This window comes from Rana temporaria, chromosome 8 (genome assembly GCF_905171775.1).
Source record: "Rana temporaria chromosome 8, aRanTem1.1, whole genome shotgun sequence".
Taxonomy (NCBI): Eukaryota; Metazoa; Chordata; class Amphibia; order Anura; family Ranidae; genus Rana; species Rana temporaria.
This window is the reverse complement of record NC_053496.1, coordinates 2750617-2769066: the sequence shown is the minus strand read 5'-3', so window position 1 is coordinate 2769066 and position 18450 is coordinate 2750617. Positions and strand designations below refer to the sequence as shown.

Sequence of the window (18450 nt, the reverse complement as noted above, 5' to 3'; positions counted from 1 at the left end):
ATATACACTTTTATTCCACAAACAATGTACTTTTAGATGATAAAGGCATATACAAGAGGGCGGTATTCCCAAAGTGTGGGGCTACGAGACTTGGGGACAAAATGGCGTTGGGATAATGTAATGAAGGTCCCAATATCAGCTGCATCCCACCCCTCCTCTTGTAATTGTGTTAATTATGTTAGGTCATGGCATGTATACCAAAGGTCTGGAGAAACATCCCAGCAGGGGATGTGTAAGGTGAAGCTGCCTGCTTATCTTAATCCCTTTATGTGTTTCAACTGTAGATTCTGTTTCAATGTACAAGTGTTGAGTTCCCATTGGTTCTTCCTTCCCCTACCCCCTCTATGACAAGGCTAAGGGGATGTATGTGTCATGGACCTTGGAATGCAGAAGTGTTTCTCCTTTAAATCTGTTACACAGTGGGGGGTCTTCTGCCTGTCTTAAGGCTAACACCCCCCTCCAGACGGTTCCATTGTTCTGTGTCTGGCTGTTTGTGTACATTGATTGCCCCCTGGGGCTTCTGTCTCATTACACATAGCAGTCCTTCTATTCAAGCTATTGGAACAATCCCTGCTGACCCTGTTTCAAGTCCTCATTTGCATGGCTAAGAGGACCCAATGGAGAACTACCATGTACTTTAAAATTGACCAATAGGAAAGCGGTTGTTGGGGGCGGGATGTTCAAAATTCTGTATAAAAGTGTGTTGTGTACTTCCAATAAAGGAGTCTCCTGTTTGAACTTACATACAGCCTGCCTGGTGTTTGTTCTGATGGATTTCGAACGGCACATAGCTGTAGTTCGAGTCCCGGAGCATCGGATGTCCGAACCATCAGACGTTGCGATCTGCAATCTGATTCAATAGCAGCAGAGGAGTGTCGGGAGAGTGGAACCGAGTGAGCAAGGGTCTTGTTGCATTGGTGGCAGCAGTGGGATAATGTAACGAGACCCTTGCTCGCTCGGTTCCAGGGGCAAGGCACTCTATGGTCTACCTAAGCTGAAACCGTGTTGAGGAGAGGGAAAAGACCCACAGGCTACAGCGGAGGAATTTGCTCTCTTTCCTAGCTCCTTGGGCAATGGAGGTGAGGCTTTTCTATGTTTGTAGGGCGAGAAAATCGCCAGACACTGAAAACCAAGGTTTCCATAAGCATGGGATATGTCAATGTGATTTAGCAGGCAGGTTGGGTACTCTAGATGCAGTGCACGTGTTGCTAACACCTATTAGCTGAGTCAAGCAAACAGCAGTAGGCCTCGATGGTATGTGACTTGTACAAGACATCTGACCATGAATGGCCACCATAGAATGCACTGATAATATTTCCTGCAATCAGTTGATCACAATCACTAATACAATATAAAAGTCTACAAATCCATCTGAACATTCAAGCAGAGATCTTCCTTTAATTATCTTGGCAATCGACCTTTGGCACAAATCACCGAATTTTTAACTATAGAGGCACGTTGATGGCTTCCATTTGCTGATTCCTCCCAGGTGCTGTTTTTGATAAGTGTTCGCTAAATGTGTTTTGTATAAACTTTGCAATAGACTGTCTCATCTTATCCTTCATATCTTTCCCCACGAAGACGTAGAGAATCGGGTTGATGCAACTATTGAACATGGCCAGAGACTGCGAGAACATATCCAGGATGAGTACTACTTCATTTTCAGTGTATAGCAGGACTACCCCCATGATGTGGTAGGGGGCCCAGGTGATGAAAAATGCGACTACGATCCCTAAAGACACCCTGATGATTTTATTACCAACGTCTTCAAATCTTCTATTGTGTAATATAAAAGCCACAGAAATGTAACAGGCAGAAATAATTAAGAATGGTAGCAGAAAACCAAAAACCATAATGATGTAAGTGGTGGTCTCTCTCATGTGCTTCTCAGGATTGCATAAAGTTAAGTTATTCGAAGTTGTGAAATTTGTGTACAGGAATTTAGGTAGACACATAACAAAGGACAAGGTCCAAATAGCCAAGCAGGTCATCCACGTCATTCGTACTCCTCGGTGATTTCGGGCCCAAATGGGTTGGACAACCAGGATGCAACGGTCAATGCTGATAGCCACCAAGATGAAGACGCTGGTGAACATGTTTAAAGGAGCGAAGAAGGGTATCACCCTGCAGAGCACAGGGCCGTACGGCCAATATGGGTAGAAGTACTGCACTATAACGAATGGGAGAGACAAGCAGCAGATGATATCGGCCACAGCAAGGTTCCAAAACCAAATGGTGGTCATGGTCCACTTCATCTTCACTCCGGTTACCCAAAGCACCAGAGCATTGCCAGGGACACCCAAGAGGGTCGTCAAAGAGAAAACCACGACTGTGATGAAATGCCAATGGTTGTAAAAGATGTTTGGTCCCGTCACATCACCAACGTTGGACATCTTGTTCTCCTGTAAAGACATTAAGAGTTATTGTATCCATGTGCTTGTTATTCAATCAGATTTTATCAAATGTAATACAAACTATAAGGTTATTATGGGTCATGATGGAGTTCTGTAAAGTTTGGTCTGAGCCAAGAGAGATTATCACATGACAGGAGGCCCAATTGGCTGTGGCCTTGGAAGTCCTCACCCCCCACATAACAAAGGGGTGGAGTCTGGTGACATCATTGAACCATTACGGCCATGTATATGGGACATGTATATTGTTCATTGGCATTGTGCAAATATGGTCATGCCAAGTCAATGATGTCACCAACATGGCTGCCCCTTTGTTATATGCGGGTGCGGGGTGTGGAATTCCATGACCACAGCTGATCGGGGTAGCAGCCTGCTGTCATGTGACAGTCTCACGTGAGTTCGGGCCAAACTGAGTTCAGTGCAAACCCATGTGGGACTGTCACATGACAGGAGGCCCAATCAGCTTGTGGGTGGGGCCAGGAGTAGGATAGCCAGGTCAAGGAAGAGTCTACGAAGGGTTTAATCTATCTATCTATTACTCATTATTCATCCCAGCAAGCTAATCAATTTTTTTTAAGCTGAACTCAAATAAAATCAAATAGTATAAGGGAGTTGTTTTACCTGCCAAAGGGTTTCTACATCTGGACATCCGATATTAAGATTTGCACAGCCCTGTCTGGCATTACTCGAGACCTGATTTTTCTCCGCTGCAGTTAAGTAACATTTACAGGTCTTGTTCCTCCCCTTAGCCTGTGACTGGACAATGAAGGAGAAGCAGCAGACACATGAGTTCATCTCTCTTTCATTCTGTTCTCTCCTCCTATGAGCATGTTTCCTAGATCAGTAGTAGATGATGCAGAGTTCAGGGGTCAGGAGTAAGTGATGCAGAGTTCAGGGGTCAGGAGTAAGTGAGGTAGAGTTCAGGGGTCAGGATAAGTGAGGCAGAGTTCAGGGGTCAAGAGTAAGTGAGGTAGAGTTCAGGGGTCAGGAGTTAGTAAGGTAGAGTTCAGGGGTCAGGATAAGTGAGGTAGAGTTCAGGGGTCAGGATAAGTGAGGCAGAGTTCAGGGGTCAAGAGTAAGTGAGGTAGAGTTCAGGGGTCAGGAGTAAGTGAGGTAGAGTTCAGGGGTCAGGATAAGTGAGGCAGAGTTCAGGGGTTTAGGAGTAAGTGAGGTAGAGTTCAGGGGTCAGGAGTAAGTGAGGTAGAGTTCAGGGGTCAGGAGTAAGCGAGGTAGAGTTCAGGGGTCAGGAGTAAGTGATGCAGAGTTCAGGGGTCAGGAGTAAGTGAGGTAGAGTTCAGGGGTCAGGAGTAAGTGATGCAGAGTTCAGGGGTCAGAAGTAAGTGATGCAGAGTTCAGGGGTCAGGAGTAAGTAAGGCAGAGTTCAGGGGTCAGGAATAAGTGAGGTAGAGTTTAGGGGTCAGGAGTAAGTGAGGTAGAGTTCAGGGGTCAGGAGTAAGTAAGGTAGAGTTCAGGGGTTTAGGAGTTAGTGAGGTAGAGTTCAGGGGTCAGGAGTAAGTGAGGTAGAGTTCAGGGGTCAGGAGTAAGTGAGGTAGAGTTCAGGGGTCAGGAGTAAGTGAGGTAGAGTTCAGGGGTCAGGAGTAAGTGAGGTAGAGTTCAGGGGTCAGGAGTAAGTGAGGTAGAGTTCAGGGGTCAGGATAAGTGAGGCAGAGTTCAGGGGTCAGGAGTAAGTGAGGTAGAGTTCAGAGGTCAGGAGTAAGTAAGGTAGAGTTCAGGGGTCAGGAGTTAGTGAGGTAGAGTTCAGGGGTCAGGTGTAAGTAAGGTAGAGTTCAGGGGTTTATGAGTAAGTAAGGTAGAGTTCAGGGGTCAGGAGTAAGTGAGGCAGAGTTCAGGCGTCAGGAATAAGTGAGGTAGAGTTCAGGGGTCAGGAGTAAGTGAGGTAGAGTTCAGGGGTCAGGAGTAAGTAAGGTAGAGTTCAGGGGTCAGGAGTAAGTGAGGTAGAGTTCAGGGGTCAGGAGTAAGTGAGGTAGAGTTCAGGGGTCAGGATAAGTGAGGCAGAGTTCAGGGGTCAGGAGTAAGTGATGCAGAGTTCAGGGGTCAGGAGTAAGTGAGGTAGAGTTCAGGGGTCAGGAGTAAGTAAGGTAGAGTTCAGGGGTCAGGAGTAAGTGAGGTAGAGTTCAGGGGTCAGGAGTAAGTAAGGTAGAGTTCAGGGGTCAGGAGTTAGTGAGGTAGAGTTCAGGGGTCAGGAGTAAGTAAGGTAGAGTTCAGGGGTCAGGAGTAAGTGAGGCAGAGTTCAGGGGTCAGGAATAAGTGAGGTAGAGTTCAGGGGTCAGGAGTAAGTGAGGTAGCGTTCAGGGGTCAGGAGTAAGTAAGGTAGAATTCAGGGGTCAGGAGTAAGTGAGGTAGAGTTCAGGGGTCAGGAGTAAGTAAGGTAGAATTCAGGGGTCAGGAGTAAGTAAGGCAGAGTTCAGGGGTCAGGAATAAGTGAGGTAGAGTTCAGGGGTCAGGAGTAAGTAAGGTAGAGTTCAGGGGTCAGGAGTAAGTGAGGCAGAGTTCAGGGGTCAGGAGTAAGTAAGGTAGAGTTCAGGGGTCAGGAGTAAATAAGGTGGAGTTCAGGGGTCAGGAATAATTGAGGCAGAATTCAGGGGTCAGGAGTAAGTAAGGTAGAATACAGAATAGAAAAGAATAATGTCATTAGTAGATGACACAGAGTTTAGAGGTCAGTAGTAAGTGACTCAGAGTTCAGTAGTAGATGATGCAGAGTTCAGAGGTCAGTAGTAAGTGGTGCAGCATCAGGAGGTTAGTAATAATTGATGCAGAGTTCAGAGGTCAGTAGTAAGTGGTGAAGCATCAGGAGGTTAGTAATAATTGATGCAAAGTTCAGAGGTCAGTAGTAGAACAGAGTTCAGAGGTCAGGAGTAAGTGAGGCAGAGTTCAGGGATCAGGAGTAAGTAAGGTAGAATACAGAATAGAATAGAATAATGTCATTAGTAGATGATGCAGAGTTCAGAGGTCAGTAGTAAGTGGTGCAGCATCCAGAGGTTAGTAGTAATTGATGCAGAGTTCAGAGGTCAGTAGTAGAACAGAGTTCAGAGGTCAGGAGTAAGTGACGCAAAGTTAAGACATCATTACTAAGTGAGGGTAGAGTCCAGAGGTCAGGAGTAAGTGATGCAAATTTAATTGGTCATGAGTAAGTGACGCGGACTTCAGGGTACAGGAGTAAGTGATGCAGAGTCCAGATGCCGGGAGTGACATAGAGTCCAGACATTAGGAGTAAGTGACGCAGAGTCCAGATGCCGGGAGTGACATAGAGTCCAGACATCAGGAGTAAGTGACGCAGAGTTCAGAAATCAGGAGTAAGTGACGTAGAGTTCAGACATCAGGAGTAAGTGACGCAGAGTTCAGACATCAGGAGTAAGTGACGCAGAGTTCAGACATCAGGAGTAAGTGACGCAGAGTTCAGACATCAGGAGTAAGTGACGCAGAGTTCAGACATCAGGAGTAAGTGACGCAGAGTTCAGACATCAGGAGTAAGTGACGCAGAGTTCAGACATCAGGAGTAAGTGACGTAGAGTTCAGACATCAGGAGTAAGTGACGCAGAGTTCAGACATCAGGAGTAAGTGACGTAGAGTTCAGACATCAGGAGTAAGTGACACAGAGGCCCATATTCTCTCTAAAAATCTGCGGGCTGCGCTTAAGGCACTTACACTCCGCTGTCCCAACTTACAGGAGCAAGTGCTGTATTCCCCAAACACTTGCTCCGTAGTTTGGGGCGGCGGAGTGTAAATGCCCCGGCGTAGCATGGCGGATCTCCAAGGGGGCGGCTTGTATTCAAATTAAGCGCGCCCCCGATTCTAATGAACTGCGCATGCGCCAGGCTTCAAAAAGCCCAGTGCGCATGCTCCAGTTCTCGGCGGAAAACGTCAATGACGCTGACGTGTGCGTCATTGACGTAAGGTCGTGTTCCAGAACGACTTACGTAAACAACGTACCCGACCAAAAAACACGACGCAGACCCGACGCCATCCGTAACATGGCCTACGTGGGACTTGCGGAAACTTACTCCTCATATAGCAGGAGTAAGTTTCCGCTTACGCAAACGACGTTAGCGACGGTTACGCGACGCAAACTCATTCGGGAATCGGCGTAGAAGGATCATTTGCATACGCAAATGAGTCCTTCGCGTAAATGCCATCTAGCGGTGGCCGGCGTCATTACATTTAAGATCCGCCAGTGTAAGTGACTTACAGATGGCGGATCTTAAGTGTATCTATGCAAAAATGATTCTAAGAATCAGTCGCATAGATACACGGGCCAAAAAAGGGAGATACGATGGAGTTTCCTGAGATACTCCATTGTAACTTCTATGAGAATATGGCCCAGAGTTCAGAGGTCAGGAGTAAGTGACGCAGAGTTCAGAGGTCAGGAGTAAGTGACGCAGAGTTCAGAGGTCAGGAGTAAGTGACGCAGAGTTCAGACATCAGGAGTAAGTGACGCAGAGTTCAGAGGTCAGGAGTAAGTGACGCAGAGTTCAGACATCGGGAGTGACATAAAGTCCAGACATCAGGAGTAAGTGACGCAGAGGGGTCTGGAGTAGCTTAATCCCCCTCCTCTCCCTCCCCCCCTCTCACTCACCCCTTTCCCCCTTTTTTCCCATGGTCCCCCTAACTGGTGGACGTTTATTTTTCTATATATGAGGCACATGTTAACTTGTGGAAGTCTGTTCTGTTTTCTTTGCTCCTCACATGTATGTTATTTCATTCAATGCAACTACTTTATCACTTTCCGTGAATTGTCATGTTTTTCAATAAAGACCAACCTTGTTGTTAAAAAAAAAAAAGGGGGGGGTCTGGAGTAGAAATAGGAGTGCCTTAGCAGTGGCCAGTCACAGCCCCCCTCCCCCTGAAAACAGGGATTTGCCCCCCACATTGCACCCATGGAGGATACACCACCCCCGGAGGCAGTGCAGGTAGACAGGTCGATAGCTGAAAGAGGCCGGAGACGGCAAAGAGGATGATAAAAGGTTAAGGGGTAGATTCAGAGAGAAGATACGACGGCGTATCTCCGGATACGCCGTCGTATCTCTGAGTGCGGCCGGTCGTATCTATGCGCCTGATTCATAGAATCAGTTACGCCTAGATTTCCGTAAGATCCGACCGGCGTAAGTGTCTTACAACCGTCGTATCTTAGGCTGCATATTTACGCTGGCCGCTAGGTGTCGCTTCCGTAGATTTACGCGAGGAATATGCAAATGAGCTAGATACGCCGATTCAGAAACGTACGTCCGGCCGGCGAATTTTTTTACGTCATGCTTTTTTTCGGCATATGTTACCCCTGCTATATGAGGCGTATCCTATGTTAAGTATGGCCGTCGTTCCCGCGTCGAGTTTTGAAAATTTTACGTCGTTTGCGTAAGTCGTTCGCGAATAGGGCTGGACGTAATTTACGTTCACGACGAAAGCAATGACGATTTGCGGCGGAATTTTGTATAAAACGGCAAATACGCGGGGTCGCAGTTAATGTACATAAAACACGCCCACATCATCCACATTTGAATTAGGCGGGGTTACGCCGACACAGATACGTTACGCCGCCCTAACTAATGGCGCAAGTTGTTTCTGAATACAGAACTTGCGCCCTAAATTACGGCGGTGTAACGTAGCTGAGATACGTTACGCCGGGCGGAAAGATAGACCATTCTTTCCGAATCTACCCCTAACTCTTTCATTTATAGGATAAAGTCACTGCTGTTGTTTATGATACTGATTTTATACAGATGGCCACCCAATAGAGGGCCAGATCCACAGTAAAAGTACGCCGGCGTAACTACTGATACTCCGGCGTACTTTCAAATTTCCTGCGTCGTATCTTTAGTTTGAATCCTCAAAACAAGATACGACGGCATCTGGGTTCGATCCGACAGGCGTACGGCTTTGTACGCCTTCGGATCGTAGATGCAATACTTCTGCGTCCGCTGGGTGGAGTTTGCGTCGTTTTCCGCGTCGGGTATGCAAATGAGCTTTTTCCGACGATCCACGAACGTACGCGCGGCCGTCGCATTCTCTTACGTCGTCTCTAGTCGGCTTTTTCCGGCGTATAGTTAAAGCTGGTATTTTGCGGCGTATAGTTAGACTTGCCATGTTAAGTATGGCCGTCGTTCCCGCGTCAAAATTAGAATTTTTTTTTTTTGCGTACTGTAAGTCGTCCGTGAATAGGGATGGACGTAATTCACGTCTAAGTTAAAAAAATATGACGTCGTTGCGACGTCATTTAGCGCAATGCACGGCGGGAAATTTAGGGACGGCGCATGCGCAGTTCATTCGGCGTGGGGACGCGCTTCATTTAAATGAAACACGCCCCCCTACTCGCCGATTTGAATTACGCGCCGAGAGATACACTACGCCGCCGTAACTTACGGCGCGTATTCTTTGTGGATTCAAAGGGCCAGATTCTCAAAGGCGTTACAACGGCGCAACACCATTAGCGCCGTCGTAACTCCTCATCTGGCCCCGGGTATCTATGCGACTGATTCTTAGAATCAGTTGCGCATAGATACCCATTAGATCTGACATGCGTAAGGCTGTTACGCTGTCAGATCTTAAAAGTAATTTTTTTTCCCGCCGCTAGGTGTCGCATCGTCGTTTTCCCCGTCGTCTATGCAAATGAGGTAAGTACGCGAGATTCCCGAACCTACGCGCGTCCGACGCTGAGAATTTACGTTGTTTCCGTAGCGTACGCGACGCGTAAGGTTGCCCCTGCTATTAGCAGGGGCAACCAATGTTAACTATGGCCGTCGTTCCCACGTCGAAGTTTAAAAAAAATACGTCGTTTGCGTAAGACGTCCGTGAATGGCCCTGGACGCCATTTATGTAAACGTCTAAGCAAATGACGTCGGGGCGACGTCATTTAGCGCAATGCACGTCGGGTAATTTACCCGACGGAGCATGCGCAGTACGCTCGGCGCGGGAGCGCGCCTAATTTAAATGGTGCCCGCCCCATTTGAATTGGGCGGGCTTGCGCCGAGCGAATTAACGATACACCGCCGCAAGTTTACAGGTAAGTGTTCTGAGAATCAGGATGTAAACCTGTAAACCTGCGGCGGTGTAGCGTACAGCACATACGTTACGCTGCCCAGGAGCAACGTTAATGTATGAGAATCTGGCCCCTTGAATTAAAAAGTAAGTTAAAGCGGCGTAGCGTATCTCACATACGCTGCGCCCATCTAAATGTACGTGGATCTGGCCCAGAGTCTTTGCACCCATCCTCAATTTACCAATAACCCCACCAATAGAAGGGGACGATGGGACTGTACAGGGGGCTACTAGTAAGTAAGAAACACGTACAACGATATACGATAAAATATTACTTTTATTGTCACAAATCGTTTTTTTTTCTCTTTCAATAATGTTTATTCAGAGATGATAAAAGTAGACAGAGATTACAAGTGGCGGTATACATAGCAGCAACACGCAGCATCTCCTTTCCATAACAAAATAAAAGGTTACAAATATAACGACCTTCCGATGATATTGAACGAGAAACAGGAAATTAAGGCAATCATTGCGCCTGAAATATGCTAATCCGTCAATTTTCCACACATAATACCCCCCGATGTGGAAACCACTGGCTGCTCTTGGTGGGTTCCACCATTCATTGTTATTGGCAACGTTTAATGTTCTGCTGACTCTACATTTATGACTACACTAGATACCCTGGGCCAGATTCTCCAATATTCTGCGGCGCCTCGCGTAAGCCATTTACACTACGCCGCCGCAACTTACTGGAGCAAGTGCCGTATTCCTCAAGCACTTGCTCCGTAGTTTGCGGAGGCGTAGTGTAAAAGGCCCGGCGTACCCCCGCGTATTTCAAAGGGGGCGGCTTATATTTAAATTAAGCGCGCCCCCATTTCGATCGAACTGCGCATGCGCCGGGCTAAAAATAGCCCAGTGCGCATGCTCCAGTTCTCGGCGGAAGAGTTCAATGACGCCGACGTGTGCGTCATTGACGTAAAGTTGTATTCAAGAACGACTTAGGAAAACGACGTACCCGACGGGAAAAGACGACGCGGACCCGATGCCATACTTAACATGGCATACATGGGACTGGCGTAAGGTTACCCCTCATATAGCAGGGGTAACCTTCTGCTTACGCAAACGACGTAAGCGACGGTTACGCAACGCAAATTCGTTCGGGAATCAGCGAATCAGGCTCATTTGCATAAACAAATGAGACCTGAACGTAAACGCCACCTAGCGGCCGGCGGCGAATTACATTTAAGATCAGACAGTGTAAGTGACTTACACCTGTCGGATCTTCAGCGTATCTATGCGAAAATGATTCTAGGAATCACTCGCATAGATACGCGGGTCAAAAAAGAGAGATACAACGGAGTTTCCTGAGATACTCAGTCGTAACTCTACTGAGAATATGGCCCCCTGTTTCCCCAAAAATAAGACCTACCCTGAAAATAAAACCTAGCATTATTTTCCAGGACGGCTGCAATATAAGCCCTACCCCGAAAATAAGCCCTAGTTAAAAATGCTTGTAAAATCCTATAATCCACTATATTACAGTAGTTTATAATGTACAATGTGTGCGTTTCTGTAATATAATTGCGGGGAAGAGAGCTCCGGCGGGTAACAGAAGCGCAGAGTGGCGCTATAACAAATGTATTTGGCACAATTATATTACAGAAACGCACACATTGTACATTATATAATACTGTAATGGAGTGGATTATAGGATTGTACAAGCATTTTAACTCAGTTCACACTGGGGAGGGAGAGGGGGAGAGAAGACAGCACATTACATGGTAAGACCTATCCCAAAAATAAGCCCTACTGTGTCTTTTGTTGGCATAATTAATATAAGACCCGGGCTTATTTTCGGGGAAACACGGTACATATGGGCCACCCATACATCATTCCTACTGTATATTATCACCAATGAACGAAAAGCCACGTCTGGATAATACCTTGTACTGACCACAGTAACTAGAACTAGAGCACCTTGCGGCGATTTTATTCGCGTTTATAGCGCTATAGAAGTTACTCATTCATTCACAGTAAGATCCTTCAACAATATAGTATCCCTGGCCCATATTCTCTCTAAATGTCCGCGGGAGGCGCGTAAGGCATTTACACTCCGCCGCCACAAACTACAGGAGCAAGTGCTGTATTCCCCAAACACTTGCTCCGTAGTTTGGGGCGGCGGAGTGTAAATGGCCCGGCGTAGCCACGCGTATCTTCAAGGGGGCGGCTTCTATTCAAATTAAGCGCGCCCCCGATTCTAAGTAACTGCGCATGCGCCGGGCTTAAAATAGCCCAGTGCGCATGCTCCAGTTCTCGGCGGAAAACGTCAGTGACGCCGACGTGTGCGTCATTGACGTAAAGTCGTATTCAAGAACGACTTAGGGAAACGACGTAGCCGACGGAAAAACACGACGCGGACCCGACGCTATCCGTAACATGGCCTACGTGGGACATGCGGAAACTTACTCCTCATATAGCAGGAGTAAGTTTCCGCTTACGCAAACGACGTTAGCGACGGGTACGCGACGCGAAATCGGTCGGGAATCGGCGTAGCAGGCTCATTTGCATAAACAATTGAGACCTTCACGTAAATGCCATCTAGCGGCGGGCGGCGTAATTACATTTAAGATCCGACAGTGTAAGTGACTTACACATGGCGGATCTTAAGTGTATCTATGCGAAAATGATTCTAAGAATCAGTCGCATAGATACACTGGCCAAAAAAGAGAGATACGATGGAGTATCCTGAGATACTCCATCGTAACTCTACTGAGAATATGGCCCCCTGTTTCCCCAAAAATAAGACCTACCCTGAAAATAAGCCCTAGCATTATTTTCCAGGAGGGCTGCAATATAAGCCCTACCCCGAAAATAAGCCCTAGTTAAAAATGCTTGTATAATCCACTATATTACAGTAGTTTATAATGTACAATGTGTGCGTTTCTGTAATATAAATGCGGGAAAGAGAGCTCCGGCGGGTAACAGAAGTGCAGAGTGGCGCTATAACAAATGTATTTGGCACAATTATATTACAGAAACGTACACATTGTACATTATATAATACTGTAATGGAGTGGATTATGGGATTGTACAAGCATTTTAACTCAGTTCACACTGGGGAGGGAGAGGGGGAGAGAAGACAGCACATTACATGGTAAGACCTATCCCGAAAATAAGCCCTACTGTGTCTTTTGTTGGCATAATTAATATAAGACCCAGGCTTATTTTCGGGGGAAACACGGTACATATGGGCCACCCATACATCATTCCTACTGTATATTATCACCAATGAAAGAAAAGCCACGTCTGGATAATACCTTGTACTGACCACAGTAACTAGAACTAGAGCGCCTTGCGGCGATTTAATTCGCGTTTGTAGCGCTACAGAAGTTACTCATTCATTCACAGTAAGATCCTTCAACAATATAGTATCTCTCACACCATTTAGAATCCAAAGTTACATTTTTGGGACCAATGTCCCAAAAGAAAAAAACGAATGCAGCCACCACATCAAAGTACCGGTTAGCTGCAATATAATCAAAATCGAAATGAAACCATGCAAATGGTATTATAAATCAACACAGGCAAGCTGCAGCAGGTATACGGTATGTATGGGACAACATACAAGAGGACTAATCAAAAAGCAACCTGCCACGGTAAGCGATAAGCTGCAATATATTACATTTGTATTCATGGGTTTAGAAACATGTGTCTAGATACACTTTAGGACTATTCAGGTATTCTTTAATGTGTTATTTTTGTTTTATTTTTTATTTTATGGAGCTCCTCGGTGTTGCTTGTTGAACTCTATGAACAAAAAAGTGAACCATGAAATGACAGCACACAAAAAACATACACCAGGGTACAGTAATGGCCATCCTTCATAGAAAAAGGGCCTCAAACCCTGAACCACCTTGGGCGCAAGGTTCCTGACAGGGGCAAGGCACTCTACTCTACATCCTGCTCCTTAGAGACCTGCTGAAAGTACTCGGAGGTCTGTCCTGAACAGAGACCTCCAGAGTTGGAGAGAAGAGAAAGACCCAAAGGCCACAGATCCCCCCTCCAACATCAGAACAGGCCTGAAGAGGAATAGCCTAAAATCATGAATCTCCCGTGGCGCTAGGCTCCTGCCAGGGGCACGGCACGCTATGGTCTACCTAGGCCAAAAATAATGTTGTGGAAACGAAAAAGGCCCACAGGCCATAGAGCCTCCCCACAACATTAGGACAGGCCCTAATAACTTACAGCCTGCTCTTCAGAGACCTTCTGAAAGCTGGTCGGTCCTCTAAGTCCTCGGGGGGCTGTCCTGAACAGAGACCACCGGGTTGGAGAGAAGAGAAAGGCCCAAAGGCCACAGATCCTCCATCCTACATCAGAACAGGCCATACTCTGAAGAGGAAGAGCTTAAAACCCTGAAACTCCTGGGGCGCAAGGCTCCTGGCAGGGGCAAGGCACGCTATGGTCTACCTAGGCCAAAAATAATTGCTGTGGGGCCCAAGACAGCTGAGCTGGCTATTGAGCCCGCTCTGCCCACAAATAGTTGATAAGTGTATTTGGCTATCATTAAGGAGATGGGGGCCGAATTCAATGTTGGGGGGCGCTGGTGATTGGTTGGGTGTTATGTCTGCAACCTGTGCAGTGACTGGCCAGCTCGTTAAGGTAAACCTTGTACAGGGAGAGCACCTGTCAGTCCCGGGCACAGTCACACTGGCCCCATGTCCCTCATCTTGTCTGAGAAGTAAGGGGGAGGGGATCCTGTGTAATAATGAGGGTAGTATGGCGAAGGGGTCCTGTGTAATGATGGGAATAGTATGGGGGGGCTTGTGTAATGATGGGGATAGTACGGGGAGGGGTTACAATTTATTAATGGAGGGGGTCCTGTGTAATGATGGGGGTAGTAAGGGGGAGGGGATCCTGTTTAATGATGAGGGTAGTATGGGGAGGGGGTTACAGTGTAATAATGGAGTTGCCCATGTGTAATGATGGGGTAGTAAGGGGGGCCTGTGTAATGATGGGGATAGTACGGGGAGGGGTTAAAATGTAATAATGGAGGGGGTCCTGTGTAATGATGGGGGTAGTAAGGGGAAGGGGATCCTGTTTAATACCGAGGGTAGGATGGCGGTGGGGGGTCCTGTGTAATGATGGGGATAGTATGGGGAGGGGTTACAGTGTAATAATGGAGGGGGCCTGTGTAATGATTGGGTAGTAAGGGGGGCCTGTGTAATGATGGGGATAGTATGGGGGGGCTACAATGTAATGATGGAGAGGGGTCCTGTGTAATGATGGGGGTAGTAAGGGGAAGGGGATCCTGTTTAATACCGAGGGTAGTATGGCGGTGGGGGGTCCTGTGTAATGATGGGGATAGTATGGGGAGGGGGTTACAGTGTAATAATGGAGGGGGCCCTGTGTAATGATTGGGTAGTAAGGGGGGCCTGTGTAATGATGGGGATAGTACGGGGAGGGGTTACAATGTAATAATGGAGGGGGGCCTGTGTAATGATGGGGATAGTATGGGGGGTTACAATGTAATGATGGAGGGGGTCCTGTGTAATGATGGGGGTAGTAAGGGGAAGGGGATCCTGTTTAATACCGAGGGTAGTATGGCGGTGGGGGGTCCTGTGTAATGATGGGGATAGTTGGGGAGGGGTTACAGTGTAATAATGGAGGGGGCCCTGTGTAATGATTGGGTAGTAAGGGGGGCTTGTGTAATGATGGGGATGGTACGGGGAGGGGGTCCTGTTTAATGATGAGGGTAGTAAGGGGAGGGGGTCCTGTTTAATGATGAGGGCAGTATGGTGGAGGGATCCTGTGTAATGATGGGGATAGTATGAGGGGGGGGGGGGAAAATGTAATAATGGAGGGGGTCCTGTATAATGATGGGGGTAGTATGGTGGAGGGATCCTGTGTAATGATGGGGATAGTATGAGGGGGGGGGGGGTTAAAATGTAATAATGGAGGGGGTCCTGTATAATGATGGGGGTAGTAAGGGGGAGGGGATCCTGTTTAATGATGAGGGTAGTATGGTGGAGGGATCCTGTGTAATGATGGGGATAGTATGAGGGGGGGGGTTAAAATGTAATAATGGAGGGGGTCCTGTATAATGATGGGGGTAGTAAGGGGGAGGGGATCCTGTTTAATACTGAGGGGAACGGATGGTTTGTAATGACTGGGGTAGTATGTGGAAGGGGTCTTGTATTATGATGGAGAGGAGGTCCCATGTAATGATGGGGGTAGTCTGTCTGTGATATAGCGGGCAGGTTGCGTAGCCTGAATACAATGCACGTGCTGCTAACACCTATTGTCTGAGTTGGTCAAACAGCCCTAATTTGCATGTGACTTGTACAAGACATCTGCCAACATATGGCTACCCTCGCATGCATGGGTTTCCAGCAGTCAGTTGGTCACAATCCCTAATACAACAAAGAAGTCTACAGATCCTTCTAAACATACAAGCAGAGGTCTTCCTTTAATTGTCTTGGCATTTGTCCTTCGGCATAAGTTGGCATTTGACACCGAGATCCTCATTCTAGAAGCACGTCATCATTTACCAGGTGCGTCCTGCGAGTTGTGCCGCTTGACGAGTTTTCACTAAACGTATTTTGCATGAGTCCCACAATAGACTGTCTCACCTTGTCCTTCATATCTTTCCCCATGAAGACGTAGAGAATCGGGTTGATGCAACTATTGAACATGGCCAGAGACTGCGAGAACATATCCAGGATGAGTACTACTTTATTTGGAGTGTATAGCAGGACTACCCCCATGATGTGGTAGGGGGCCCAGGTGATGAAAAATGCGACTATGATCCCTAAAGACACCTTGATGATTTTATTACCAACTTCTGTAAATCTTCTCTTGTGTAATATAAAAGCCACAGAAATGTAACAAATAGAAATGATTAAGAATGGAAGCAGAAAACCAAAAACCATGTAGATGTAAGTGTTGGGCACTATTATGTGCTCTTCGGGAATGCATCGAGCTGTGTTATTAGAAGTGGAGAAAGATAGGTACAGGAACTTAGGTATACAGATTATGAAGGACATCATCCAAATAGCAAAGCAGGTCATCCACGCCTTTCGTACTCCTCGGTGATTTCGGGCCCAAATGGGTTGGACAACCAGGATGCAACGGTCAACGCTGATAGCCACCAAGGTGAAGACGCTGGTGAACATGTTTAAAGGAGCAATGAAGGGTATAATCTTGCAGAGCACAGCGCCGTACAGCCAATCTGTGTAGAAGAACTGCGCTATAATGAACGGGAGACATAGACAGCACATGATATCGGCCACAGCAAGGTTCCAAAACCAAATGGTAGTCATGGTCCACTTCATCTTCACTCCGGTAACCCAAAGCACCAGAGCATTGCCGGGGACACCTATGAGGGTCGTGAAAGAGAAAACCACGACTGTGAACAAATGCCGATGATTGTAAAAGCTGGGTGATCCCGTCTCATCACTGACATTGGACATCTTGTTCTCCTGTAAAAACATCAAGAGTTATTGTATCCATGTGGCTACCATTCAATCAGATGTTATCAAATGTAACATAAAGTATGAGGTCATTACTGGTCTTGATGAGGTTCTGTGACTAAGAATGCGCTAAAGTTTGGTCAAAACCCTGTGGGAGACAAGACAGGAGGCCCAATCCGCTGCAGCCATGGAATTCCTTCACTCTGCAGCCACACGTAACAAAAGGGGCGGGCATGCTGGTGACCTCATTGACCCCTTATGGCCACATAATTGTATTGTTCAATGACATTGTCCAAATATGGCCATGCTAGGTCAACGATGTCATCACCATGGCTGCCCCTTTCTTACATGTGGGTGCCGGGTGAGGAATTCCATGACCACAGCTGATTGAGACGGCGGCCTGGTGTCAAAAAGTATTTCATTTGTGATCAGTTTGATGTTTTTGGTGTTTTTGGTGTTTTACATGTGTTTACCGTGGATGCACATGTTCTTATTAAAGGGGACAATGTTCATGCAATTCGGAATGGCACCCCAACACACCTACTGTGGAACACCACATGTTGCTGGAGGCCAAAAAAGACCGCCTTGTGGCCCTGGTACAGGGGAGGACTGGGCTGGGGGGCAGGGGGGAAATTGCCTCCCAGGCCACCCTGACTTATGTTCAAAATGGCCAGCAGCCGCTGCCCGCTACCATTTTCTTTTTTATTCTGGTCTAGGAAGTCGGGCCAGGGGCGTGGCCACAGCGGCCGAACACTACTGTTGCATTCCGTAAGTGCCAGGGAGTCGGAACGCAGGGCTGCAGGGCTGGGCGCTGACTGCAACTTGACACCAGGACCAGGAGCATTACCCCCCAGGAGGCTGTGGCGTGCAAGGACCTACTGAGGTGAGATACCCTGACACCCCTAGCTGACCCCCCATCCCCCCCCATACACCCCATGTAACCTGCCCCAGCTGCACTGATGGGCACTGGTGAGGCTGCATTGAAAAAAACAGGTGGGCCATGGATGGTGAGCTGATTTGGTGGTTCAATGGGCCCCTTGACTGGACTTGCCCCTCAGGCCTAAGGCTGCCAGCCCTCCCCTGCCCTGGTAGGACAAACAGCAGTAGGCCCTGGTGGCACGTGACTTGTACAAGACATCTTTACATGAATGGCATGCACTGATGAAGTTTCCTGCAGACAGTTGATCTAACCCAGTGGTCTCCAAACTGCGGCCCGAGGGCCGGATCCGGCCCTTTGCTTGCTTTTATCCGGCCCTTGGGGCACTATTCTGCCATCTGACACCGACAGTGAAGCACCATTTCTCCCACTAACACCACTAATAGGACACTATTCCTCCCTATGATACCAACAATGGGGCACTATTCCTCCCCTAATATCAGATGTTTAGTCCCACTGATGCCAGGAAAATTTCCACCCCCGCATGCCAAAGTCCGGCCCTCCAAGAGTCTGAAGGACAATAAACCGGCCCTTTGTTTAGAATGTTTTGAGACCCACTGATCTAACCCAACAAAAAAAGTCTACAGATCCATCTGAACATTCAAGCAGAAATCGTCCTTTAATTATCTTGGCACTAATTGGC

General features: G+C 47.4%; 3 protein-coding genes across 3 annotated transcripts in view; all 3 read right to left on the bottom strand.

The window, feature by feature from the left end:
• LOC120946628 (C3a anaphylatoxin chemotactic receptor-like) overlaps positions 1-18450 on the bottom strand; it is a 52324-nt gene that overhangs the window by 19428 nt on the left and 14446 nt on the right. The window lies entirely within an intron of this gene.
• Positions 1292-2397, bottom strand: LOC120946629 (C3a anaphylatoxin chemotactic receptor-like). The gene has a single exon (XM_040361212.1). The coding sequence runs from the start codon at positions 2391-2393 to the stop codon at positions 1446-1448; it is 948 nt and encodes a 315-aa protein (XP_040217146.1). The 5' UTR covers positions 2394-2397; the 3' UTR covers positions 1292-1445.
• Positions 14897-16921, bottom strand: LOC120946627 (C3a anaphylatoxin chemotactic receptor-like). The gene has a single exon (XM_040361210.1). The coding sequence runs from the start codon at positions 16889-16891 to the stop codon at positions 15923-15925; it is 969 nt and encodes a 322-aa protein (XP_040217144.1). The 5' UTR covers positions 16892-16921; the 3' UTR covers positions 14897-15922.